Source organism: Marmota marmota, unplaced genomic scaffold, assembly GCF_001458135.2.
Source record: "Marmota marmota marmota unplaced genomic scaffold, marMar, whole genome shotgun sequence".
Lineage (NCBI taxonomy): Eukaryota > Metazoa > Chordata > Mammalia > Rodentia > Sciuridae > Marmota > Marmota marmota.
The window spans coordinates 4,233,019-4,260,798 of NW_026000026.1; the positions used below are offsets into that span (position 1 = coordinate 4,233,019).

The window sequence follows — 27,780 nt, forward strand, 5'->3', positions numbered from 1 at the left end:
ACACCTAGGCCGGTTCCATAACTTGCTATTGTGAATTTTGCTGCTGTAAACTTTGGTGTGCAGGAATATAGGATTCTGATGTTAGTTCTTTTGGATAAATACTAAGGAGTGGGATTGCCGAGTCATGTGGTGTTTCTACTTCTAGTCTTTCTTTCTTTCTTTTTTTTTTTTTTTTTTGAGAGAGAGAAAGAGAGAGGGAGAGAGAATTTTTTAATATTTATTTTTTAGTTTTCGGCGGACACAACATCTTGGTTGGTATGTGGTGCTGAGGATCGAACCTGGGCCGCACACATGCCAGGCGAGCGCGCTACCGCTTGAGCCACATCCCCAGGCCCTCTACTTCTAGTCTTTTGAGGAATCTCCATACTGCTGTCCACAGCGATTGTACTAATTTGCAGTCCTACCAAAAACGTCTGAGTGTACTGTCTCCCTTGCATCCTCACTGGTGTTTTTTTTTATCATTTATATTTGTTACCATTCTAATTAGGATGAGAAGAAATCTCAGTGTAGTTTGGATTTGCATTTTTTCTGCTCACTTGATATATTCTTTGGCAATCTGTATTTCTTCTTTTAAGAAATGTCTGAGTAGTACATTTGCCTATGCATTGATTGGGCTATTTGTTTTTTGGTGTTGAGTTTTTTATGTTCTTTATATATTCTAGCTATTAATCTTCTGCCCAAAGACTAGCTGTCAAAGATTTCCTCCCATTCTTAGGCTTTTTATTCTCATTCTGAATTGTTTCCTGTGCTGTGCAGAAGCTTTTTCATTTGATGCCATCCCACTTAATGATTCTTGGTTTTATTTATTGAGTTTGAGGAGTCTTATTAAGGAAGTTGATTCCTACACCTATATGTTGGTGTCTGGATTCTACATTTTCTTTTAGTTGCGAAGTTTCTAGCCTAATTCCTAGATCTTTGATCCACTCTGAGTTGATTTTTGCCCATGCAGTTTTTTGAAAGTACCGTGACCCAAACAGCAACAAACAAATGAACACTTACTTTTATTTTGACTAGAAGTGAAAATTTTAAACAAACTCTTTGCCAAAAAAGCCACAGTAAATGAATGCAAATATACTAGCAATATGATTAAAGTTATTCTAAGAATGCAAGATGGTTCAACATATGACAATTCAATAAGTTGTTATGCTAACAAATTAGAAGAGAACAGTCATTATATGAGCAGATGCTTGAAAGGTATTTGATAAAATTCAGCAGTCGTTTCTAGTAGCAGCTGAAAATGGAGAAGAAAAAAACCTTAAAAAAGGAGATAAGTGCCATAAAACCTATTTATCTTTCACACACACACACACACACACACACACCACACCAGTAGCCACTGACTTTAAAATAAGGAACTGACACTATTGCTTTTATTCTTATTTTTTTGGTGGTGGGATCGATGGCAGGACCTTGCGCATGCTAACTACATGCTCTGCCAAGGAGCTGAATCTCAGGCCCTCACTGCCTTTATTTTCAAGATTATTTTAGAAGTTCTACAACAGAAGACAAGATATCAAAGCCATGAAGTTGGAGAAAAGAAGAGCCAAGTTTATCATTATTTTATGATGATATGATTATATATAAATTTATTATATATGAAAACCCTACATGACAGGATACATATAATAACCCTAATAAATACTGTTACCCTTAATAACAGTCTGGTAAGGTAGTTAGTCCAAGACCAACAAAAGAGCTCTTCATTATGCTTATTCATAATTACTCTTCCCATGAGAATATTTTCCACTTACTGTTCATTTCCAGGGTGCCAAGCACATCAGTCCACAGCGTGAACAGCACTTCTCTCCCTCTGGACAATCGCTATCCTGCAGGCACATTGGTTTACTAATCTTGTTACACATCTGAGGCATACGTGGGCAAAAACCTGGTTTGACTTTATGGAGTAAAAACAAGACACTTGACCTTGAAACACTCCATCATAATTAGACACACATTTGGGGAATCTTAGGAAAACCATAAAGGATTTTGTTCTAATCAAGCCTCTTCCCTTCCCACCACTGAGTGGGGGAGGCACTCTCCATGGCTAGTAACTTGAAGAGCATCATCCCAGACTTGTCCAACCTGATAAGATTCCTGTATTCCCTATGGAATTAATGGGTTTGGGTGGATCCAGAATATCCTTGTCTTATGAATTATAGGAATTGAGGATCATATAGGGGGAAGTGAGTTGGCCAAGTCGCACAGACAGCCTCTGAAAAGTTGAAGTCAGTTGAAAAAGCTTTGCCTCTTGCAACCACACCACGGGTATCTCCAGGCACTACTAATCCCTGGGTCTACATGGGGAAATTGGTACCTCCAGCCTTAGGAGCGGGAGAGTTGGCTTCTACCCCCAAAGCATTTGCTAACAGTCTTTCCCCAGATCCTCTTATAGAATGTGAATTATCAGGAATATACTTAGTGGTTAAGAATCTGTATGTATGTGAATCCATGGACATTGTCACTTTGCAAGTCATGGAAGAATGAGATCATAACAAATAAATTTTCTTGGGGAAGAATGGAGAGTGATTACCAAGTGTGGTAATGACTTTGAAGAGTAGCACAATAGTGTCCAGAGGCCAGGAGGTCAACATGGGAGCACTGGTTGGGCATTGAAAGGTGAAATCTCCTCAGATACCTCCAAGGTCAATCCAAGGGGCAGCTGAGGTTCAAGAGACTCCCATTTCATGGGATATCATGGCATCCTTGATCCATGTCCAGTGGACTTTGGGAGGTATATCTTCTCAAAGTCCTTACCATCCCTGGTCCTTACCTTGCCAGAGGTTGGCACAAACAAAACCACACCTGGAGTCACAGCATTTTTCTGTCATAAGGCAATCCATGTCACTCTTACATGGCTTTGGACACTCCATTCGAGAGGTGTAAGGGAAGAGTGGGCACTGTCCTTTCTTGACTAAAACAAGAGCAGATGTGAGTACCTGCAGACCCCACCATCCCACCACCCTTCAAACAGATTTTCTTTCTCTTCTAAACCAGAATCCCTGGAACTTGGTTCACTTTACCCTGTCCACTCTCTCACTGCATTCTGAAATGTGGTAGAAAGAATGCTGAGCTCAGCATCTGAAGCCCCAACATAAAGTCTCAGTCTGGTCACTAAATAAGTGACAGCATCCTTCTGTATAAAATAGGGCTGATGATGTCCGGTTCACACAGATCAAATTAAGCCCTTTGAAGGGGTTTGGTTTTATTTTGAGTGAAATGGGAAGTATTGTAGTGTTCTCAATAGAGGATGTCATGATGGCTCATGTTTTGAAAGGACTGTCGTGGCCGCTGTGCTGATAGTGATTATAAAAAGAAGGTGAATATCGAGCAGGGAAACCCTGGGGCAGCCTGTTGCAGCACCCCGACTGAGAAGGTGACACCTTGTTAGAGGAGAAGCAGCTTTCAGATTTGGGCTGGAGATACAGCTTTGTAGTCATTAGGACCTAGATGGTATTTAAATCAATTCTTTAGGATTTTATGTGGGTCTCTTCTGGTGGCCAAGTCTATGAGGGTAGATTTTTTTTTTTCCTTCTGTCTCCGGTCAGACTGACAATAGTGCGTTCAACTCTTAGAGGTACACGTTACCACTGAGCACGGACCTAAGTTTCCCGTAAACCAGCCCAAACCCATTCCCATGGCCTCTTCTTGCTGCTCTGGGGAGAAAAGACCAAGCCCTTGTCCATAGACCCTGATTCCTCAGATCCTCCCACTCAGGGAATGTTTGATTCTAATGCCATCCAGACAGATCCCAAGATCGCATTGGCCATTCAGGCACATGGGGTGTGGGGAATTGAAAGCACTCTACTCCTGACTGATTATGGGTTCTTAGGCAGCTAGCTACCTCTCTGTGTTGGTGATGATGGTGTGAGGTTGAAATTCTGGTGCTGCCTTGTAAATCACACTGTGCCACATCCTGATGAATGGTCACCATCTCTCTCAATTGGTACCATTTAGTGGGCCCATGCCACTGGACAAGCTGCCATGTCAAGGTTTGGTGTCTTTGAACACATGTCATCCTGCCAAAAATTTGGTGAGGTGTTGGCTACTGTAACAATATTATAGAGGAGAAAACTGAAGCTCCCACAGGCCAAAACCCCTGCACTAAGTGGGAAAAGCAGGGTTTTAGTCCAGGTCATAAACTCAGTAGGACTCTGTCCCCCAACATTACCACGGATGATCACTCCACTAAAGAAGGAACCCACAGCTCTCACCTTCACCGCACCCTATTCTCTACCTTCAGTGTCTCACTTACTCCCTGGGACTCCAGGCTGGCCTGTCTATGCCTCCTTCTTGGGTGAGTCCTCCAGGTGATGCTCAATAGGTTGATGTGATGAGAAAATATCTTTCTCCAAGAAAGTAGGCCTGGTTCCCATGAGCCAAAATTTGTGAGCACTTTATGGGTACTATGTCGTTTGAGGTACAACTCCATTCGATAAATACTATTACCATCCCCATTTTGTACACAAGAAAATAGATTCAGCAAGGCAGGCAATTGGCCCAAGACCTCCCAGCCAGTAAGTGACAGAGCTATGGCTTGAACCCAGGTAGTTCCACCTCCAACTCTGAGCTCTAACCATGCTGGTATTCTGTTTCTGGGATGTGGGTCTCACCAATTAACATGCAGGCCTTCTTGCAGTCATCCAGCCTGAGGAAGTTGTTGGCATTCCCTTGGCAGCCATGATAGATAAAGGTTCTACACTGATGTTTTTTAAAGTCATAATACCAACGCTGCAGTCTCATCCTGCAGTCTCCTCCTTTAAAGGGTAGCATGCAGGGTTCTGAGGTCAGGATGTAAAAAGGGAAGAGCATAAAAGGTAGAACATAAAAGAGAAGAACATAAAAAGAAGGAATAGGATCCCCCCGACTGTCATAGTTGATGGTGTTATCTATCATCCAAGTCAGAAAAAGCCACACTCAAAAACGGTAGGTTCTGGCCCTAGCTCCACGACCACTATTGTCCACTGAATTCTCCTAACATCACTTCTTTCTCGCAAAGGTGATTTTGAAGGGCATCTGAAGATACTTTGGAGTTGATCTTCTCCACTGCTTTGAGCTTTGAGAGGCCAGGACCTGTTCAGGAACTGTATCCAAAGTGCCTAACAAAGCACCTGGTACATAGGAAGGAAAAAATAGTCCCTGATGTCTGAAAACCCATCAGTAAGCTGTTGTGTTCCCCTGTTGACATAAAACATCTCATGGGACATCTGCATCAAATGAAGTCACTCTAAGATCATGACAACGTGAGACAGAAAGCAAGATATCTGTGAAATTCATAAAATACCAACCACTTCCCTGTTCCACCTAACGTGAGTGACTTGAGCTTCTCTGCCAGTTGCAGCTCCCTCGCTCTGCCTGCGCCCTCTGTGGATGAGATTCCCTGAGGAGCCAAGCCGTAGCTTTGCCCCCACTTCCTGAAAGTACAGATTCTAAAGCCCTCCCCCAAATCATCCAAAGACCAAATCCTGTAATACATTCTAGCAGTTGCTTACTGAGATGTCACATGGTTACCCACAGTGGACATTCTCCCTCCCTGTAATCAGTAATGAACCCAACTTGTTCAGCTCCAGGTATGTTCCTGGTAGTCTTGGCCAAAGGACATCGACCATAAATACCAGTTGAATGAATGAATGGATGAACGAATGAATCTCTGTCAAATGTACACACTCTTATAAGATATGCATAGGAATACTTATGAGTTCCCAGAAACCTCCTTGAAAAGACCAAGAGTCTGAAAGGAACCCAGCACCTAAGTTAACTGAGATTTGATTTTGTCACAGGGCCAACCACAGTTTCTCAGCACACAGTGAGCACACCAGAGTATTAATTGTTTATGAAAGATCGAATGTTGGACCCAAGAAGGCAAACATCAGTATTGTCTAGTTGATGGCCACCATGCCTAGACTCATGACTTACACTTAAGGGTGAGAGTTAAATTGGATAGTGAGAAAAATGCAAACTTGGGACTCTTTGTCCTGCTATCAGAAGGAATTGTTCAGCCATTTCTGAATGGAGTCAGAAGTGGGGACCCTCAAAAGTCACCTCCGCCCCCAGCCTGAATGCCACTACCTTCATATGGATCCATGCACTTCTTCCCACAGGCAAAAGTGCAGCACTTCATGTAATCTGGGCAGTGGAAATCCGATTTGCATAAATCCGGCATCATGATGTCACAGAAGAGCCGCTCTCTGGGGCACTCTCCAGGCTTCACTGCAAGAAAGAATCGTCCAGATTCACATTCCAGGAGTTTAAGCTCTTCTCCTACCAGGGCAACGGTAAATGATGAAAATGTCCCAGTCCTATCCTGTACCTTCAATTCCCAGTTCTCATTCTGCTTACATTTAGGATCCATGGCTGTCTCTCTCACCACATTTGGCCCATTTAGATGGAGGTGAATCCGGAATTTGTGCCCAGGTAGAACTGAAGGGAAAGCATCTTAGATCCCAAAGGCAGGTGGTTCAGTAAGGACAAAGGCCCTTGCTTTAAATTAAGGAGCTCCCAATCTTCTTGAAACCTAATATTTTAAGGCTTAACTCCTCTGTCTCCAGCATCTGAGGCAATCGAAGAAATTAGTAAAGAGTCATGGAAACATCATGGAAATAGGAGTCAGGAGTCCTGACTTTGGTCCCTTGACTTCTTGTGAACTCAAGACCAATCTGAGTTCAATGGCGGGAATTCTGACTTACTTCTAAGACAGGAAGAAATGGTGGAGTGGGAGGAGCATCATTGGCAGACTGATTGCAACACTAACTAGCTAAATAATCTTGGGACAGTCTCTTCCTTTGTCTGAGTCATCAATGTCCTCTCTGTAAAATGAGAATGGCTTTGTCATTTTTTAATGCAGAGTAATACTCCATTGTGTATAAATGCCACATTTTTTTTATCCGTTTGTCTATTGAAGGGCATCTAGGTTGGTTCCACAGTCTTGCTATTGTGAATTGTGCTGCTATGAACATCGATGTAGCAGTGTCCCTGTAGCATGCTCTTTTTAGGTCTTTAGGGAATAGACCGAGAAGGGGAATAGCTGGGTCAAATGGTGGTTCCATTCCCAGCTTTCCAAGAAATCTCCATACTGCTTTCCAAATTGGCTGCACCAATTTGCAGTCCCACCATCAATGCACAAGTGTACCCTTTTCCCCACATCCTCGCCAGCACTTGTTGTTGTTTGACTTCATAATGGCTGCCAATCTAACTGGAGTGAGATGGTATCTTAGGGTGGTTTTGATTTGCATTTCTCTGACTGCTAGAGATGGTGAGCATTTTGTCATGTACTTGTTGATTGATTGTATGTCCTCCTCTGAGAAGTGTCTGTTCAGGTCCTTGGCCCATTTGTTGATTGGGTTATTTGTTATCTTATTGTCTAATTTTTTGAGTTCTTTGTATACTCTGGATATTAGNCAAATGTCTTCTTTGATATAAGGAGAGTAACTAAGAACAGAGTAGGGACGAAGAGCATGAGAAGAAGATTAACATTAAACAGGGATGAGAGGTGGGAGGGAAAGGGAGAGAGAAGGGAAATTGCATGGAAATGGAAGGAGACCCTCAGGGTTATACAAAATTACATACAAGAGGAAGTGAGGGGAAAGGGAAAAAAATACAAGGGGGAGAAATGAATTATAGTAGAGGGGGTAGAGAGAGAAGAGGGGAGGGGAGGGGAGGGGAGGGGGGATAGTAGAGGATAGGAAAGGCAGCAGAATACAACAGACACTAGTATGGCAATATGTAAATCAATGGATGTGTAACCGATGTGATTCTGCAATCTGTATATGGGGTAAAAATGGGAGTTCATAACCCACTTGAATCAAAGTGTGAAATATGATATATCAAGAACTATGTAATGTTTTGAACAACCAACAATAAAAATTAAAAAAAAAAGAAAAAAAAAAGAGAATGGCAATCCTTACTGTACAGGTCAGTTAGAATTAAATGGGATGATGTTCCTAATACACGGATCACAGAGCCTGGTAAGAGTTCTACAGATATGTGGTTGCTTACTCCCTTTTTAGGGATAAGTATGGATGCTGATTTAAGTGCTTGCAATAGACAGGTTTCCAAAGTTGCACCCCTAAGATTCCAGTCCTCTGGTTACTGAATCAAACACTGATGCAGGCACTGCCGTGAAAGGAATCTGCATGTGTAGGTGAAGTTCAAAGTTAGTTGACCTTAAGAGACAGAGATTATCCAAGTGGGTCAGACCCAGTCAGTTGGGTCCTTTAAAAGAAGAAGGTTGGGAGTGAAGAGGTCACAGAGATTGAGACTGTGAGGAGGAGCCATCCTACTATTGCTAGCTCTGAACATAATGGAGGTCAAGTGGCCTTTAGAAGTTGACAACCAGTCAGGAAATCGGAGCTTCCATCCTAAAATGGCAAGAGAAGGGTTATGCTAACAATCAGTGCACTTAGGGAGAGGACCCTGAGTCCCCGCTGAGAACGGCAGCCCTGTCTGACACTTTGGTCTCAGCCTGACGAGAATCAGAGCAGAAAACCCCGGTGCACCAGGCCACACTGATGACCTACAGTGGGCTCTGCAGCAACAGGCACTAATACAGTGCTAGAGATGGAGCATGTCTCTAGTGGAACCTAATCAGAGACATATGATCTTTTTAGACAGGACTGGGTCTTGTAATTATAGAAGTTTAGAATTCAAAGGACCATATTTAACTTTAATACCACCCTCCTGATTTCCTAGCTAAAAAAAAAAAATGAGGTCAAAAAGGATGCTACAGTGACTCAGTGACAGGCCCAGGATTCTCAACCCAGAACTCACCTCAGAAGCCCCACATCTTCCCAAGGACGGGCCACTGAGACTTTTAGCATTCTTCAGCTAGTCTTACCCATCACATCTCTCTAAATGCACCCTCCAAGGATGACTCAAAGCTAAGAAGAGTACATGGTTCCTGATCTGGAGTGTACATCAAAACTCTCTGTGTATCTTTAAGTAAATAAGGACTCTGGACTGAAATCGGAATCTCTAGAAAGTAAGGCCTACTGACCCTAATTTTTTTCCCTTTTTTAAAAAAGAATTATTTCATCTAATTTATCATATATGACAGCAGAATGCATTTCAATTCATATTACACACATAGAGCATGATTTTTCACGTCTCTAGCTGTACACCAAGTAGAGTCACACCATTCGTGTCTTCATACATGTGCTTGGGTAATGATGTCCATCTCATTCCACTGTCTTTCCTACCCCTCTGTGCCCTCCCTTCCCCTTCCTCCCCTTTGCCCTATCTAAAGTTCCTCTATTCCTCCCATGACACCCCCATCCCCATTATGGATCAGCATCCTCATATCAAAGAAAATATTTGGCATTTGGTTTTTTGGGATTGGCTTACTTCCCTTAGATAATATTCTTCACTCCATCCATTTACCTGCAAATGTCATGATTTTATTCCCTTTTAATGCTGAGTAATATTCCATTGTGTATATGTACCACAGTGTCTTTATCCATTCATCTACTGAAGGACATCTAGGTTGATTCCACAATTTAGCTATTTTTTAAAAGTTTTTTTAATTTTTTTTAATTAGTTACACATGACAGTAGGATGCATTTATGCACTTTGATATATCATACAAAGATGGGATATAATTTCTCATTTTTCTGAGTGTACATGTTGTAGAATCACATTGGTCATGCAGTCACATATGTACATACAGCAATAATGTCTGCTCCATTCTACTGTCTTTCCTATCCCCACATCCCCTCCCTTCCCCTCCCATCACTTCCCTCTACCTAATCTAAGGTAACGCTATTCTTCCCTAGTGCCCTCCCCCACCTTATTGTGAATTAGCATCCATATATTAGAGAAAACATTGATCGGCCTTTGGTTTTATGGGATTGGCTTATTTCGCTTAGCATGTTTTCTCCAACTCCAACCATTTACTGGCAAATGCCATAATTTCACTCTTGTTTAAAGCTGAGTGATATTCCATTGAGTATACATACCACATTTTCTTTATCCATTCATCTATTGAGGGGCACCTAGGTTGGTTCCACAGTTTAGCTATTGTGAATTGAACTGCTGTATATACATTGATGTGGCTGCGTCCCTGTAGTATGCTGTTTTTAAGTCCTTTGGCTATAAACCGAGGAGTGGAACAGCCTCTGACCCCAATTTTTAGAAAGGCCCCTGGGTAATCCTAAGGCAAGTTGGTAGGAACCATGGGATAAGCTACCACTTGGGGACCATTGCTCAAGATCTGGGCACAGAAAGAGTTTGGCAAATTAAATATGGAGACCTCAAAAGGGTAAAGAGAAGTAGAAAGGGAAACCTTGGGATTAGGAGGTAAAGCCAATCATCTCACTAGAGTTGATTCTCTGGCTTCCAGCAGCCATTTAAACCTTTGCTTGGGTTTTGGACATTGGGCTCCTCTCCTGATTATCAGCTTGAGTTCTTTACATAGAATAGAACCCCGTCCCTCCCTGGCCAGCTCTTCTTAGCCACTTACTGCCCCAACACACGACTAAATCAGTCAGGGTCACTCCAGGAGAACTGGGCTGGCACGAAATAATCACACAAAGACAGAGAAATACCTTTTTCTTTGGGTTCTGGGACGGGGGCCCCTCTGACCCAGCTCCCACAAAGGAGGCAAGGCGGGCAATAAAGAGACACGCCTTGAACCTGGGTTTCACTGGGGAGGCTGTTCGAAAGAACATTCATCCAAAAAAAAAAAGGGCCAAATGTGTAGGATTACCAAGGAACAAGGGGCAGCCCCCTCCAACTGGGTAACGTCCAATCCCAGAGCTACACCTCGCTATCTGAGCGGAGGCAAGTCCCCTTGCCCTGCAGGGTGCAATGCCAGTCCAGTACCTCTTTATTCAGGACTTCGCGGTGTGTGCATAGCTCCTGCTCAGGGTGGTCCCCAACAACTTACCCTGGGTGCATATCCTCCCCCATCACCCCAGCATCCTGTCCATCATGGCTTTTGGCCAATTTTGTCTCCAGTCTCCTTAAAGTCGACCTTTTCTCCTTCTTTACCGCACTCCCTTAACGCAACCCCTGACTTCACTCTCTCTTCCCCAAGACTGCAGCCATGTCCTCGCTGATCGTCTCCTCTCAGGCTCATGCACAGTGACTCATAAATTTTAAAAAAACCTGGAAGACTTATTTTGGGAAAAGTTAGGGAAATAATTTGGGGAGAACAGGCAGGGGAGGATCTGGAGAGCTTAGAGTGATGGCTCAGAATCCACAGTAGGGATGACCTCAGCCGACACTAGCTTTGCACCCAACCTCAGCCTCCAAGAATGCCTCTCACAGGAAAATGGCGGCAGCTGTTCTGAACCCACCTTTGATCTTGTTGGACTGCGATGCGGAAGTCTGCTCCAAAGAGAGAGGGAGAAGAAGCAGGAGAGCTACATTCCTCCAAGAGAAGGTGGAGCTGTGGAGAGAAAGACAGATGTGTGAGAGAAGAGGGATCCGAGTTAGGCATGATCCAGAGGAGGCACAAAGTGTGCAGAGGAGCCTTCCAGGGGATCCCCCAGAACCCCTTAGTTCTCACATAAGAAAAAGGAGCCCGTTGGGACGGGGGCAGGCCTAGACATTCATTCCAGAACTCTCTCCGGGTGTCTCATACTCTGCCACGGTGCTGCGTGCGCCCTGTCCTACCCAGACACCTGTCCACTCTGTTTCTCCTGGGTGAAAGGCCACACCTGAGTGATTAAAGGATTTGTTTGCAACAGTTGTGGCGTTGATTTGCACACAGTCATTCCTTGGGCAACCCCTGACACTGGTGAGCACCTTTTCTTCTCTACTGATGACAGAAATAAGCAAGAGATTTTCTGGAAGGCCTGAGCAGACCCTGCTGGGTCTTGGATCTCAGAAGTAAAAATGATCCCAGATGGCCATAAGTTAACAAAAAGATTCCGCTTATTCCTTCTGGGGCATTCCAAGGCTCAGCTCCTATGATACTCCTAGACAACCTGATAAGTGGATAATCTTCTCCTGCTCACTCAAACCCCCATTTTCCATATGTCTTTTCAAGATCTAAGTGTGTTTTTTATTTTAAGATGTGAAGAACTAACAGCATCTTACTGTAGTAACTCTTGGAGAGAACACATTTCAAAATCAGAGAGAGAGAGAGAGAGAGAGAGAGAGAGAGACTGATCTTTATGCCATTTATTCTGTGTGCCTCATTTATACATGGAATCAGATCTTGAGGAAGCTATGCAGAGATCTTCCAGCATCCTGAAGCCATATTATGTGGTGACTAAAGTGAACACATGTCACTGTATCCACATTTGCTCCCTCCTCCCCAGAATTCTAATGCTATCTCTTCCCCCAATTCTACAACAGTTCCTGGACTCTTCATTAGTGGTAATGATCTTGACTTGGGTCCTGGCTTGGTCACTTTAACTACAGCATATCTTGGATCCTTAGTTTCCTCATATGGAAAATGAAAATAATACAACTAACCTGGAAACTTTGCTTTTACTGTGGGAATTAAGATGAGAAAGGATGAAAATTTAACTCAGCAATATAGGATGGTAGAAAAGTTGATGCCTGCACTTGGACCTGAGTTCACGTCCCAGATCCAGCCACTCCCACCCGTGGGGTCTGGCCTGTCACTAAGCCTCAGCTTTTCATAAGGGAAATAATAATAACAAAAGCTGCCTCTTAGACATGAGCATCAATTGAACTATTGTAGCAAATCATGGTAACTGGCGTATGGAGGATGGTATGTTAAGTGAAAGGACCTAATTGCAGAAAGATAAATACCACATGTTCTCATTCATTTGTAGAAGCTAAAAAAGTTGATCAAGTGGGTGAGGTGGTACATGCCTATAATCTCAACCACTCAGGAGGCTGAGGCAAGAGGATCACAAGTTTGAGGCCAGGCTTCACAACTTGGTGAAATCTCACCTCAAAATGAAAAAAAAAAATAAGAAGTGCTGAGGATGTAGCTCAGTGGTAGAGCATCCTTGGATTCAATCCCCAGCACAATCAATCAATCAATCAATCAGTAAAATAAAGTTGATCTCATTAAAGTTGAATGTAGACTAGATGTCACTAGAGGTAAGGAAGAGTATGGGGAGAGAAGATGGAGGGAGAGTGAATAATGGGATCAAAATACAGTTAGTAGCTTTAATGTTCTAGAGCACAGTAGGGCAACTAATAACTACAATTAATTAAACATTTGAAGATAACTAGAAAGGAAGACCTTGAAGTTTCTCAACGCATAGAAATGATATTAGAGGAGATAATTACTCAACCTGATTTGATCATTATACATTGTATACACATATCAAATTATAATATTATAACCATAAATAAGTACAAATATCATGTCAGTTATAAAATAAAAATTAATTTAAAAATGTATCATTCACTACAAAAAACAATGAATGTAATACACCATATTAATAGGATGCAGGGGAAAACCATGTGATAATCTCAGTGGATGTAGAAAAAGCATTTGATAAAATTCAGCATCTTTTTATGATCTCAATAGGTTAGTTGGAGAAGGAATGTACCTTAACCCAGTAGTCTACATAGCACAACGTCACAGCTAGGATCACACTCGTCAGTGAACAGCTGGAAGCTTTTCTGTTAAGATTAGGGATAAGACAAAAATGCCTACTCTCACCTTTTTAAAAACATGCTACAGGAAGTGCTAGCCATGGAAATTAGTAGAAATAAATAAATATTATCCAAATAACAAAGGAAGAACTGAAATAATGTGTGTGCTGATAACATGATTCTTCTATAGAAAACCCTACAGATTCTACCAAAAAAAGCTATTAGAACTCATAGATGGGGCTGGGGTTGTGGCTCAGAGGTAGAGCACTCGCCTAGCATGTGCGAGGCTCCGGGTTAGATCCTCAGCACCACATAAAAATAAATAAATAAAATAAAGGTATTGTGTCCAATTACACCTAAAAAAGAAATATCTTTTAAAAAAAGAACTCACAGATGAATTCAGTAAAGTTACAGGATACAAAATCAACATGCAAAGATCAGCAGTGTTTCTATACATTAACAATAAGCTATCTGAAAAAGAAATTCATAATCTCATTTACAGTGCCACAAAAACATATTGATGAGTAACTTTAAATAAAACAGTGAAAGATCTGAGCACTGAAAACTATAAAACATTGATGTAAGACACTGAAGAACAGGAGTGAATGGAAAATAGCCCGCGTTCATGAGTTGAACCATTAGACATTGTTAAAAATCCATACCATCCAGAACCTACCTTTTGGCCCAGACTTTCCAGATGGCAGAGGTTTCTCCTTGTAGTAAACTGAGAAGCATTTTGCACTCGAAAGGAGCTAGGAGAGCAGTGTGAATTTCCAGGTTACGGCTTTTAGAAATTATGGGCAGAAATTACGGGTGAGGCCCCACTAAGACTCTGCTAAATTCTGCAACCACTGACTGCTCCCCCACTTGGAGAACACCCAATCCCAGGCCCTGTTTTCATGGTTGAGAGCTTGTTCACAGCCTCTTCGTCCCAGTGGCATAGTGTGATCTGCTGCATGGCCAGCCAACCAGGAATGTGCTTTGAGCCTGAACAGAAGACCTCGAGAAGAACAACTAGCTCCATAGGTCTGGCTGATAAATCTTTCCCTAAACCCAGCCAGAGCATGTGCGTAAGCTTCGCTAAAGAAATTTACCTTCTAAATAACTGCTGCACAGCTATCTACATTCCAATAGGTAGTCTCTAAATGCTGAGTTTGGAGCACTCCCTGTACAGCGCTATAATGTGTTGCTAAAATATTTTAAATCTCTCTAATTTTTTGTCCTTTTCACTTATCCATAATTGAGAATGTTGAGGGCTCTCAACATGACCATGGATTTCTTGAATTATGCCTATAATTGCTTCAGTGCTTACCATATATCCTGATTGTATTGATTTAGGTAAATATAAATGCATTCCCAGTGAATTAAATCTTTCATTATTATCTAGAGATCCCCCATCTCTCTCTCTCAAATTGATCTTTATCAGTTTTTTATTACCTGATATTAATCTAACTATACTTTTCTTTTTATTCGCATTTGCTTAGGCTTTCTTCCCATCTTTTTGCATTCAGCCATCTCAAGTACATATCTTTTGTCTTTTAAATAGCGTCAATCTACATTTTTAAAAAATGCTGTCTGGCAATTTTTGCCTATTAATTGACATTTATTATTGGTATTTATGACATATGTGGATTCATTTCTACAATCTTGAGTTTTCTATGGTCTGTTCTTCTTACTCTCGAATTCTGTACTTGCAAATTCACCTACTTGCTAAAATTTGTCACTCAGAGTCACCCAACACGCACATTCCCACCTGAAGGTGAATCCTTGGTTCAATTCAAACTCTAAACCAGGGGCCCTTTTACAGCCTAGTTAGTGCTGCACTTTTCACATTTTTGTGTTTTTTATTGGTGATTTCACTGTTCAAAATGGCCCCCAAGGGTGGTGCAGAAGTGCTAACTTGTGTTTCTAAGAGCAAGATGACTGTGATGTGCTTTACCAAGAAAACACATGTGTTAGATGAGCTTCATTCAGCCACAAGTGATAGTACTGCTGGTCACGATTCAATGTTTATAAAACAACATTTTAAAAATACAGTTCTTTAAATAGAAGCATGTGCCAAGCATGGTGGCACACACCTGTGATCCCCTGGGGCCAGGGAGGCTGAGGCAGGAGAATCACAGGTTCTGGACCAACCTCAGTAATTTTGCAGGAACCTGTCTCAAAATAAAGAATAGAAAGGGCTGGGGGTGGGTAGCCCAGTGGAAGACTGCCCCAACCCCTGGTACCATAAAACGAAGCAACCAAACAGAAGCACACATAGAACAAGGTTGTGCATTGTTTATGAAAAGGTTTATGAAAAGGTGACTGGAGGCTTAAAGGAGGCTAAACCTGGTATTTTCTCCCAGGAGCAATGGCTCAGTATTTGCTGATTTGGTGACTTTAGAGAACATAACTACCAGAAATAATGAGCATCAACTGCTCTTTTATTAGCTTTGCTTTTGTTTGGGGTACAAGTAGCTTTAAGCTCTCCAAGACTTGCCACAATATTTTTCTTGTTCAATAAATCTCGGTTCCCATCGTCCACCTCTCTGTTCCAGGAGGGGGCTGAAGGAGCAGCTCCTGCCTGGCTCCCTCACATGGCAGAGGGCAAGCAACAGTGGAGCTGGCAGAGACCCACCTGGCTTACATCAAGAGATTCTGGAAATCACAAGGCAACGGGCAGGGACCTAATCTCCTTAAAGGAAGGATGGAATGAGCAACTATGATCAATGATATATCCCATCATTATCGCTCCCTTTTGAATTAAAAAATGATGTTTATGTATATGTGTGTGTGTATATACCATATATATATATATATTTTTTTTTTTCTGAGAAAATATAAAACCACCCTGTTTCAGACGACTGAACATTGGGACACTTGCCCTGCAGATGCCCAACGCACCTTACCTGGGCTCCGACAGCCACATTGGGTTGCTCCTACACATTGGTACCTCTTCAATCTGCTCCGTCTCAGGCAGACCGATTCTTGGGGAACCTCTCCTCATTGGCTGTGACTTCTCATGGCAGGCCACTCTAACCTCTGGATGTCCTCCTCAGTCTCCTTGGACTCTGACTCTTTATGTCTGTCGGCCTCAGGAATGGACACCCCTTGTCACCCTGCTCAAGTTTTTTTTTTTTTTTTAACCGTGTACAGGGTCTTGACCTCTCACATGGACTTCCTCCTTCACAACCAAGCCCACAGCCAAGCCTCTGTCCATGGGAACAACTTCCTGAGGTGGCTCCAGGGCTTGGATTCCTCCCTGGGCTGTTTCCCTGCACGAGCACCTTCCCCAGCCCGCTGAGGTGGATGCCTTTCTTACCAAACTGTGCTGCTCCCCACGCCTCCACTGGGCAGTCTCCTACCTAACTCAGGTTCCAGCAGCCTTCTACAGAGATGCCCTTCTCCTGTCATGGCTCTGACGCCCACACGGGGGCACCATGGCTTCTTTCCCCTTGGGGCAGATGCCTACCTTGATCTGTCCCATCTGATGGCTTCCGGACTGACTAGTTCCATTTGTGCAAATGAAAGAAAACAGGAAAAGATGCTTTTTCTTTTTGCAAAAGTATTATGAAAAAGATATAAAAATAAAATATGCATTAAACATTAGTGTTTGATCTAACAAACTACTGTGAAGTGACCACTCATTAACTGAGGTCAAGTAAAACAAGATCTGGAACATTAGAAGTCCCTGGCTTGTTCCTTTCCAGTCACAACCCTTCCCATCCTCCCGAGGAAGCTGATGATAACAAAGTCTTGCTCTTCTTTTCTATATTTTTAGAATTGAAGTATGTATTTTAAAAATGTTCCTTTTTTAACGTCATAGGCTTGTGTTTTATATAATAGGAGCCATTTGGAAAGTGTTCTTCTGGGCATAGCTTTTTGTGTTCAATGTTATGAGTTCCATCCACACTGATCCATGTAGCTGTAAGTCATTGATTTTTGTTGTTGTATCATCTGCTCTATGACTCTATGCAGTCTATCTATTTGACTGTCTGGATTGTTTCCAATTTGCAACTATTAAGAATAAGATGCTGTAGGGCTGGGGTTGGGGCTCAACAGTAGAGAGCTCGCCTAGCGCATGCGAGGCCCTGGGTTTGATCCTCAGCACCACATAAGAATAAATAAATAAATAAAGCAAAGGTATTGTCCAACTACAATTAAAAAAATAAAAATATTTTAAAAAGATGCTATGAATATTTTGCTTGTGCTCGCAGGGGTACAGGGACAGGGATTCCCGTAGGTTATGTACCTGGGATTGGAGTAGCTGGGTCACAGGGTGTGTGTCTCTTCAACTTCTTGAGCTGATGGCAAACTGTTTCCCAAAGAGTTTGAACCAATTCAGTACACTTTCTTGCACCTTTGACTTTTTTCTGGAATGATTTTTTCTTCTCCCTAAAGGACTTTCTTTAGAAGTCCCTTTGGTGAGGACTTGTGGGTGGTTAGCACTCCCATTTTTTGCTGTCTGAAATAACTTTTGTTTGTTCCTATTCTTAAAAAGAGAGAGAGAGAGAGGGCTTCATTCTGTATTCTGAGCCAAGTTAGCAGTTGTTTTCTAAGAGCCCAATATTCTGCAGTCTTCAGGCTTCCACTGCTGTTTTCTTGAGCAATCCTTTGTTAGTCAAATAGTTTCTTTGTTTTTGCTTCACTGCAGTTACAGGTTTGGTTTCTAGGTATTCTATCTGGCACTTTCTCAAACATTTTGGTCATTTTTATGTCCTCTTTCACTCTAGCTATGCCTTAATGTTCTTTTTAGGTTTCTTTCTGTTCATTCTAGTGATATTGATCATCTTGATTCATAAAATATTTTTATAATTGACAAAAATTTATATATATGAATTTATATTTAGTGATTATACAATGTATACATGTATCAAAGTATTATATTGTGCACAGTATATACGTAATATTTTGGCACATGCATGCATGGTGAAATCACAAAATCAAGGTAATTGCCATATCCATCGCCCCACATACTTATTTTTTGTGTTGGGAACACTTAAAATCTATTCTCAGCACATTTGAAGTATTTCTATTTACTGACTGTTTGCATTTACTCTCTGAGAACTGCTTGTGCAGATCTTTTCGATTGAAATGTTTGTCATTTTCTCTTCAATTTGTATATTAGGGAAAATGACTTTTGGTTTGTCATATGTATTGCAAATATTTCCCTCAGTCTTCCCTTTTTGTTGAATTTAACATTTTTTATTTGTTATTTTTAGTTATACATGGTGGTGGAGTGTGTTTTGACATATTATACACACATGGAGTACAACTTCCATTCTTCTGGTTGTATGTGATGTGGAGTTGCGTTGGTCTTGTGTTCACATATGAACATAGGATAGTAATGTCCGATCCTTTCTACCATCTTTCCTATTCCTATGTTTCCTTCTTCCCTCCATTCCCCTTTGTCCAATCCAAAGTCCTTCTGTTCTTTCCCACCCCACCTCCTTATTGTGTGTTAGCATCTGCGTATTAGAGAAGACATTTGGCCTTGGTTTTTTGGCATTGGTTCTGTGAGGAGAGGGATAACTGGGTCAGAGGGTGGTTCCATTCCAAGTGTTCTGAGGAATCTCTATACTGCGCCCCAGAGGGGTTGCACAAATTTGCAGTCCCACCAACGATGTATGAGTGAGCATTTTCCCCACATCCTCATTAACATTTATTGTTACTTTTATTCTTGATAATTTCCATTCTGTCTGGAGTGAAATGAAATCTCAGTGTAGTTTTAATTTGCATTTCTCTAACTGCTAGAGATGTGGAACATTTTTTTTCATAAATTTGTTGACCAGTCTTATTTCTTCTGTTCAGTGCCTTTGCCCATTTTTTGATTGGGACATTTTTTTTCGTGTTTTTAAAATTCTTTATACATCCTGGAGATTAATTCAGCCTTCCTTTATTTATTATTTATTGTTATGGTTTAGATATGAGGTATCTCCCAAAACTCATATGTGAGACAATGCAAGAAAGTTCAGAGGTGAAGTGATTGTGTTACAAGAGCCTTAACCTAATCAGTGTATTAATCAACCTTAATGGATCAACTAGGTGGAGACTGGAGGTAGGTAGGGTGATGCTGGAAAGGGTGGATCACTGGGGGTGTGCTGTTGGGGTATATGTTCTGTCCCTGCTGAGTGTGTCTATGAGGGAGCTGCTGGGAAAGATTGGACTCTGAATCAGTTGACTGAGTACAGATCTGTTCTCACCAATGAGAGCAGGTGTCATCAAGTCTATTGAAGGCCTGAACAGGTGGAGAAAGCTCTTACTTCTTGAGTTGGGACCTCTGTCTTCTCCATTCTTTAAATATTGGAGTTTCTGGTTCTTAGGCCGTTAGTCTCCAGGACTTACCCCAGCAGCCCTTGGGTTCTCAGGACTTTGACCTTGGACTGAGAGTTGTACCCTCGGTTCTTATATTTCCCAGGCTTCAGACTGAATTACGCCACCAGCTTTCCTGGTTCTCTGGGGCACAGATGGAATCATGGACTTCTTGGCCCCCTAATACATGAGCCAATTCCCATAATCAATGTCCTCTTCTATTTTTCTGTATATACTCTTGGTTCTCTTTCTCTGCAGAATTCCAACACAGGGATCTAATAAACACGTGTAGAATATGGTGCTTTGGGCAATAACAGCAGACAAAGCATTATTTTTAAATAACCATGGAACCAAAATAGATGGCATCCTAGATGGTAAAGTTAATCTCAAATTTAAAATAAGTAAAGTTATGTCATACAGAATGTATCTCTGATCACAACGGAATCAAACTAGAAATCAACAACAGAAATACAACAGGAAAATCTTCCAACATTTGGAAACCACACAACACACTTTTCAATAATTCATGGATCATGGACCAAATAGGAATTCTCAAGAGAAACAAAAATATTGAATGAAAATAAAAATATGGCTCAGGAGGTTGAGGAATGGGGATTACAAGTTCAAAGCCAGCCTCAGTAACTGAGCAAGGCCCTAAGCAGCTTAGAGAGAACTTGTCTCAAAAAATAAAAAGGGCTGGGTATGTGGCTCAGTGGTTAAGTGCCCCTGGGTTCAATCTCTGGTTTTATATATATATATATATATCTGTNATATATATATATATATATATATATATATATATATATATATATATATATATATACTCAAAATAAAAAATTTGTGTAATAGTTTTGGAATATGCAGTATATTTTAATTATCTAAATATCTATAATCACCTTATCAACTTCTCTCTCTCTCTCTCTCTCTCTCTCTCTCTCTCTCTCTCTCGGTGGCAATAGAGATTGATCCCAAGGTTACTGTACCACTGAGCTACACCCCAAACCTTTTTTTTTTTTTTACGATTTTTCTATTTTGAGACAGGGTCTCACTAAGTTGCCTAAGCTGGCCTTGAACTTGTGATTCTCCTACCTCAGCCTCCCAAGTTGCTGGGACAACAGGTGTATACTACCATGCCCAGTTTCTCATGTTTGTTTGTTTTTAATATGAAGCATTTTATTCTTCTTTTATATATTTTGCAGTTTTACTTTTATTTTATTTGCTGAGACCCCCAGTATGACTCAGAATAGAAATGATGATAGCAAACATTGATATTTGTTTCCTAATCCCAGCAGCAAAACTTTCAACTTTTCACCAAGTATGATGTTGTAATAGAGTAGTGTTGTTGTGTTTTAAGGTAGTTTTTATCAGGTAGAATTCTCTCCAATTCCTAATTGACTAAGAATTCTTCTTGTGAATAGATCTTGACTTAATCAAATGCTTTGTCTGTATCTAGTGGACTGATTATATGAGTTTTCTTTTTATTCTATTTACATGATTAATGATAAAAATATTGTGAAACCAAAACTCGTTGCGACTGGGGAATCACTGAAATGAAAGGTTTTATTTAGTTGTTACAGATGTTAACCAGAATAGGTTCAGGTCCAGGCGTTATATGTTTCCAGAACTATTAGTAGCCGGTCAAGTATTGATAGTTCAAAAGATGTCTGCTGGACCTAGAGATAAGAGCACTTTTATAATGAAAATTAGGGTAAAAAAAAAAAAAGCATAAGATGTCTACATTAAGCCTACATTGGCCATAGAAAAGAAGGGTGGGATAACTCAAAGTTGGGAGAGTTTAGGGTTTAGAGAACAATCCATTAGGAGGAGTATTTGTGGCTTCTGGATTGATTGAGATCATAGGCAGGATGTGATGGTACCCAGGGGTTCATCCACCTGAATTCTGAGCCAAGTTTTCAATATTTACTCAGGAATGTGGAACAGTCTTTTGTTGGTTTCAACCCGCAGATGTTAGCTGATAACCTTATCTCACCTCCCTTCCATCTGCTGGCTCTTGTAATTAAATTGAGGATATCTAAGACATTTTCTTCTATTAATATTTAAATGAAAATTCAACATTGCATATCTGGAATAAAACAATTTCCCCAATATGTGTTACCTTTTTTAATGTAATGAATACATTTCCTAATATTTTGCTTTGGACATTTGCATCTATAGAACAGATAAGATGATCTCTGGTTTCCGTTTTTATAATGTCCTTTTAAGTTTGGGAGATCAAGTTTATGTTGGTCTCATAAAATAAGCTGAGAAGTAAGTACTCCCTTTTTTATTATTCTCTTAAAGATTTTGATTTAATGCTATTTCTTCCTTGAATGTTTGGTAGAATTCATTGATGATGCATGTGAGCCTGAAGTTTTGTTTGAAAACTCTAGATTCAGTTTACTTAATATACGTATAATTATTGACATTTTCTATTTCTTCTGAGAAATTTGATGTTCAATATTCTAGGAATTTTCCCATTTCATCTAAATTTTTATTGCTATGAAATTATAATATTCTTTAACTTTATCGTAGGATCTGTAGTTATGTTCACTTTTCCTTGGCTTATATTGGCTATTTTTGCCTCTTTCTATGCTTGCTTAATCATCAGGGTATATCAACTTTATTAGTTTATTCCAAAATTGGGCACTTTGTTAACGTTTTATATTTTATGTTTATTTCTATTTATTATTTCTGTTCTAAACTAAATAATTTTATTCCTACTACTTTCTTATTTGTTATTCTTTTTCTTTGTCTTTCTTTTTTATTGTATTTATTTATTTGGTACCAGTCACTTAACCTCTGAGCCACAGCCCCAGTGTTGTTTTGATGTTTTATTTTGAGACAGGGTCTCTCTAAGTTGCTTAGGGCCTTGCTAAATCGCCGGAGGCTGGCTTTGAACTAGAGATCCTCCTGCCTCAGCCTCCCGAGCTGCTGGGATTACAGGTGTGCTCCACTGCTCTAGCTTGTTATTTTTTAACCTAACTTCTCTCTCTCTCTCTCTCTCTCTCTCTCTTTTGGTATTGGTGATTGAACCCAGGGTGCTTAACCACTGAGTCACATCCCCAGCCCAGTTTTATGTTTTATTTGAGACAAGATCTCTCTAATTTACTTAGGGCTTTACTAAATTGCTGAGGCTGGCTTTGAACTTGTGATCCTCCTGCTTTAACTGCCTTAGCTGCTTGGATTACAGGCACGTGCCATTGCACTCAGCTTGTACCTAATTTTTGAGATAAAAAGATAATTGATTTCAGCATTTGTTATTTAAAAATTTCTCTTATGATTTCATCTTTGTCCTGGGGTTTCTTGGAAGTGCTTTGCTTAATTTTTACTCATTTGGAATATTTTTGTAGCTCTTTTATTTATTTCTGGATTAATTACACTGTAGTCAGTTTGATTTAAATCTATTGACGTTTGTTGAGACCTTTAAAAAATATGTTCCATGTGCTCTTAAAAAGAATGTGCACAGTAATTCTGAATACCTCACATGGCGGTCAGTCATTTCTGTTGTTAAATTGTCTTTCTCTTTACTGATTTCTCTGTCTTCCAATTCTCTGTGTTGCTGGGAGAAGTGGGTGGGAGTTGTCTGCTGGTCAAGCCTGCTGCAATGGCCAAGCAGTTTACTCTGGACCCGTTCTTCCAGTAAAGCCACAATGAATTCCCTCAGAGGACTCCAGCCCACACCTTTAATACCAATCTCCAACCTCCGCCCACTTTTGAAGCTTTCAGAATGGATTAGCTCCAGGCTTTGAAGCAAGACAACCAAGTGGAAAGGCTGGTTCCTCAGAGCACCTGGGGGCAAGTGAGCCTCCTGTGGACCAGGTGGTCCCAGTTTTCCTCAACTGTGTCTCCACTTGCTCACCCGGGAAACAGTTCACGGGGTTTGGCTGAAGGCGGTCGCTCCCTGCTAGTCCAAGAGAACACCAGGGAGCCCTTTCCTAACCCTATTCCCCTGTGTGCTCTACCTTAAACACACCTCTAGCTCCGGAGAGAGGCATTTCAGGAAACTTGGGGTGCGGTGGAGGTGGGGGTCTATATACATCCATCCGTCACCTTATCTTACTGAGTAAACTTCCACTAGTCGCTTTGTTACTGAAAGTTCAGCAGTCCCTGTTCCCAGGGCCAAGCCAAGAATGAGGACACGGTTTCAAGAAAAAGAAAAAAGAAGCTTTATTGCTTTGCATGCAGAGGAGAAACAGGGGACTCCGGTCCCAGAGGCTGTGACTCTGTCGGGGGGAGCAGGGGACTTTTAAAGAGGTGATTCAGGAGGCTACATCCCAGACGTCATCATTCACTTGTAGCCTCCAGAGCGAGCCAGCCAGTTCCCAGGTCTTCTGACTTCGTTCCTGTGGCGTGTGAGCGCAAGGACAGGGACTTGGCCTAGGATGGGAAGAAGTTTGATCTTGCTCCCCTTGTGGTGAGGGGAGGAGGAGAAGAGAAAGGGAAAAGGAGTGTCTGTTTTAAAATAGGTCACAGTGGCAGAGCGGCCAGGGTTATGTTCTAAGCATGAGGTATCGGATTCTGTTAGGTCTTCCTGTCACTTACTCCCTGGTCTCCACTGTTTGGATCACATGACTTAACCCTTCCTGGGTAGGGACCCCTCCACTCCTGTAAGGTGGCTCTTGCCACAAAGTGGCACGTGTTGGCCTCTGGAGGTTGTTTCTTGTGATAGCACTTATATTTGAAAAAAAAAAAAAAAGACCCTGAAAACTCCAAATGACTGAATAAATAATAGTAACCGATGGCACATTCACGTAAGACTTTATCTCCCTGGATTAGTTAAAGGGGAAGGAGCTTGTGGAGATCTCCTGGAATCCCAGGCCTGAGATAATGGGAGGTGGAGAACCCCAGGAACAGGGTCTTGGGCCGTCTGAAGAGCCTTGCCCACACAGGCAGTATTCCCAGGGGCGTTAGCCAATGCATAGAGGTCAGTCAGTCCAGGAGTCCCAGCTAAGAAGACCAAGCCTCTAAAGGGGGGAAGATAGGGAGAGCCAAACCAGGAGGCAGGGCTGGGGGCCTGGGTGAAAGGTGGAGTGAGAGCAGGTCTGGGGGACAGCAAAAGAAAGAGAAGTTCCAGGGGACTACAGCAACTTATTAGGAAAGGACGTAAGGCTGCTGAAGTATCAGCTCCAGGAGAAGTGTTGGCAGACAGGAGAGACGTGGCCCATTTCCCCACCCACAGCTGGGGCAGGGAGATGGTCCCACAGGAGGTCGCTTAGTCCTCTTCCAAGATCCCGGGTTCCCTCCATTTCTCACCGTGGTTTAGGGCTCAGCACTTCGTGTTCAGCCCTAAACCATGTTGCTGATCTTCTATCCCAGATTTTCGTTCTCTGGAAGACATAAGGGGAAGAAGCATTTCTTGAGGCATAACTGATCCTCCTGAACCCCGGGGGGGCAGGAATGCTTCCTGTGGTTTGAGAGATGCCCGCGAAGGCTTCTCTCGTGATGTGTTAAGTCCAGTGAGCAGAGAAGGCCACGCCATACCTCCTGGGGTTTGGCTAGAAGGAACAGGCCTGAGAGTGGAGTTCGGACGCCGGGGCTGGGGTGAGAAAGCAAAGGTCACCAGGCGGGATACGGAGACTGGGGAGACAGCGCGTCTGGCTGGCTGTCTGCCACGGTGTGGGGACCTGGTGAGGAGGGGAAGGTGCTTTTCGTATCTCACCCATGTCTTCAACTTGCATGCAGACTTTTCCACAGACGGCGACGCAGCAAAGATGGTCAATAGGGCACTCCAGGTGTATCTTGCAGGGGGTCCCACACTGTGTGGCAGTAGGGGTCTTGGGACAGGATTTTATTTTTGGTTTTGATAAAACTGAGGAGAGAAAAAGCAGTTCAATCCCTAAAGAAGAGTGTCCCTCACTATCATCAGCTCCTCTCATGCTCAGGGACCCCCTGTGTAGGCTCCCCCTCTTCTCCCACCCAAGGACATAAGCGGTCTTTTTGATTCTTGGGATAAAGATCCAATCCCCAACACTCTCCTCAATTCCCCTAGCCACTCTGAAGTCACCTCGTGGAATTTAAACCCACAGAAACCAAGCCCAATTCTCCAAAGAGCCCCGAGAGGTCGACTAGTCCCCCCATCCTCCTTCTGTGGGGGTGTGGGAAAAGTGGAGTCCCAGAGCAGTAGAGGAAGGGGCTTCCACCTCCGCTGCCGCTGAAAGGGCCCTTTAAGCTGAGCTCCTTCCTCCCACCACGCTGCAGTATCTACCCCCACCCTCTCCAAATTCTGCACATTTCATTTTGTTTTAACCCCAGGGCTTCCGTCAGGCATGCATTTTATTTCTCCTTCGTATTTCGGTGCTCTGAAATATTCAATTCCTTAAAAAAGGGCCATGTGTTAAGAAATAATTAGTAGCCATTTCCCAATTTGGTGTTCATCTTTGGAACACTCAACCAGGGACTCACACTCCTGGTACCCCCTCTTGCAAGCTCTGAATCCTCTGGACCTCTTATAAGTGTCCTCCTCAAAAACTCAATGTGGCCTCCACAGTCCCCCCCAACACACACAGAGACACCAAATTACTTGTAGTGTCAGGAGACCCTCAAGGTTGAGGTTGGATCATTTTATTTCCCTTGGGTATCCTGGCTTAAAAAAAAGAACCCGTGTTTCTCTATATGGTCACCCCTGGCTCCTCTCTGCAACCGGACTGGGGAAAGTCCTTTAATTTTCCATCCACTCTTCATTTTGAAACCCAGCCAAAATACCTACGGTAATCCAGAAATTCAATTTCAAAATGAACTCTGTCTTTCAATTTCCCTGACACTGGGAGGACCACCCCGCCGAGGAGCAGCAGCAGCTGGAGATGCAACCACTTCATGATGCTGGCTCTGGACCTCTGAGCGTGCAGCTGGCAGGAGACCCAGGATGTCAGCAGGCCCTGCTGGGGGTAGAAAGAGGTTCCAGCAGGAGCTGAGAGCACGTGACCGGCCTCTCACTGCCCTCTGGTTCTGCCCCTCTCCACGCCCTGCCGGTCGGTCGGTGCTTCCTGTGAAATTCTCTCACATCTCAACTCCTCCCATTGCAGAAGTGAATGCCTCATGACTTTATAATTTTTTTTTTAGAAATTCAAAAAAACAGAAAAGTACAAAGAAATGTAATAATAAAAGTAATAATATCCAGAGATAACACCTATTAATAATTTAGTATGTTTTCAGTCTTTCTAAAACATCAATATGTATGTCTTCTACATTTATATTTAATCTTTACCTCTACCCACATACAATCTACAGCTCCATCTACATAAGTATTTTTTGTTAAATTGGTGATCAGATAATACATGTCATTTTAGCATGTTCCCATTTCATCAAATATTTTCTATAATATATTTTTAGGGAAGTTCCATGTATTTTCCTTGTGTATTCCACAACCAAGTGCACAGATCATTAGTGGATTTTCATAAACTGAACATATAATGATATAGGCACCACCCAGCTCAAGAAAGAAAGAACACATAATATTCCTCTCTCTATCCCCCCCAAAATAATCACTATTGTGAAATTTAATACCATAAACTAGATTTGTCTATTTTAAACCTTACAGAAGTGGAATAATACAGTGCCTATTATTTTATGTGACTTTTTTTGCTTAATTCAATGTTGGAGATTCTGTCTTGTGGATGTGTTCAATTTCATTAATGTATGATATTTCATCGATTGGATTTAACATAACAGTTTATCCATTCCACTTTTGATAGCTATTTGGGTTGTTTCCAAGTAACAGTGTTATGAATGCTTCCACAACTATTTTTTATATGTCATTAAGCATTCACATACCATTGGCCCTCCATGTCTGTGGGTTTCACACCTGCAGACACAACCAAACCCGGATCCAAAATATACCTATACTGAACATGTTCAGACTTTTTTTTTTTTTCCTGGTCATTATCCCCTAAACAATACAGCAAACAACTGTTTACATTATATTAGTTAAGTAATCTAGAGATGACTTAAAGTATATGGGAAGATGTAGGC

At 41.8% G+C, this 27,780-nt stretch overlaps 2 protein-coding genes across 6 annotated transcripts; both read right to left on the reverse strand.

Moving 5' to 3' along the window:
- Positions 1-982: 982 nt before the first annotated feature.
- Wfdc8 (WAP four-disulfide core domain 8) lies at positions 983-17,170 on the reverse strand. 5 transcript variants are annotated; one of them, XM_048810736.1, is made up of 8 exons: positions 16,973-17,170; positions 14,195-14,270; positions 11,289-11,380; positions 6,067-6,207; positions 4,611-4,778; positions 2,771-2,911; positions 1,752-1,894; positions 983-1,231 (listed from the first exon to the last, which is right to left on the reverse strand). In XM_048810736.1, the coding sequence occupies exons 2-7, from the start codon at positions 14,251-14,253 to the stop codon at positions 1,755-1,757; spliced, it is 741 nt and encodes a 246-aa protein (XP_048666693.1). In that variant the 5' UTR covers positions 14,254-14,270; positions 16,973-17,170; the 3' UTR covers positions 983-1,231; positions 1,752-1,754. The 5 variants fall into 5 exon arrangements, 4 of the variants coding, with proteins under 4 accessions (XP_048666693.1, XP_048666692.1, XP_048666696.1 ...); XR_007350323.1 differs by lacking the exon at positions 16,973-17,170 and having other exon boundaries at positions 1,752-1,826; positions 14,195-14,501; XM_048810735.1 differs by lacking the exon at positions 16,973-17,170 and having other exon boundaries at positions 14,195-14,500.
- Positions 17,171-23,954: 6,784 nt separating this feature from the next.
- Positions 23,955-26,689, reverse strand: LOC107135450 (protein WFDC10B-like). Its single transcript, XM_048810740.1, has 4 exons — positions 26,519-26,689; positions 25,472-25,621; positions 25,066-25,139; positions 23,955-24,189 (listed from the first exon to the last, which is right to left on the reverse strand). Exons 1-3 carry the CDS (start codon positions 26,625-26,627, stop codon positions 25,120-25,122), a joined length of 279 nt encoding a protein of 92 aa, XP_048666697.1. The 5' UTR covers positions 26,628-26,689; the 3' UTR covers positions 23,955-24,189; positions 25,066-25,119.
- Positions 26,690-27,780: the final 1,091 nt, after the last annotated feature.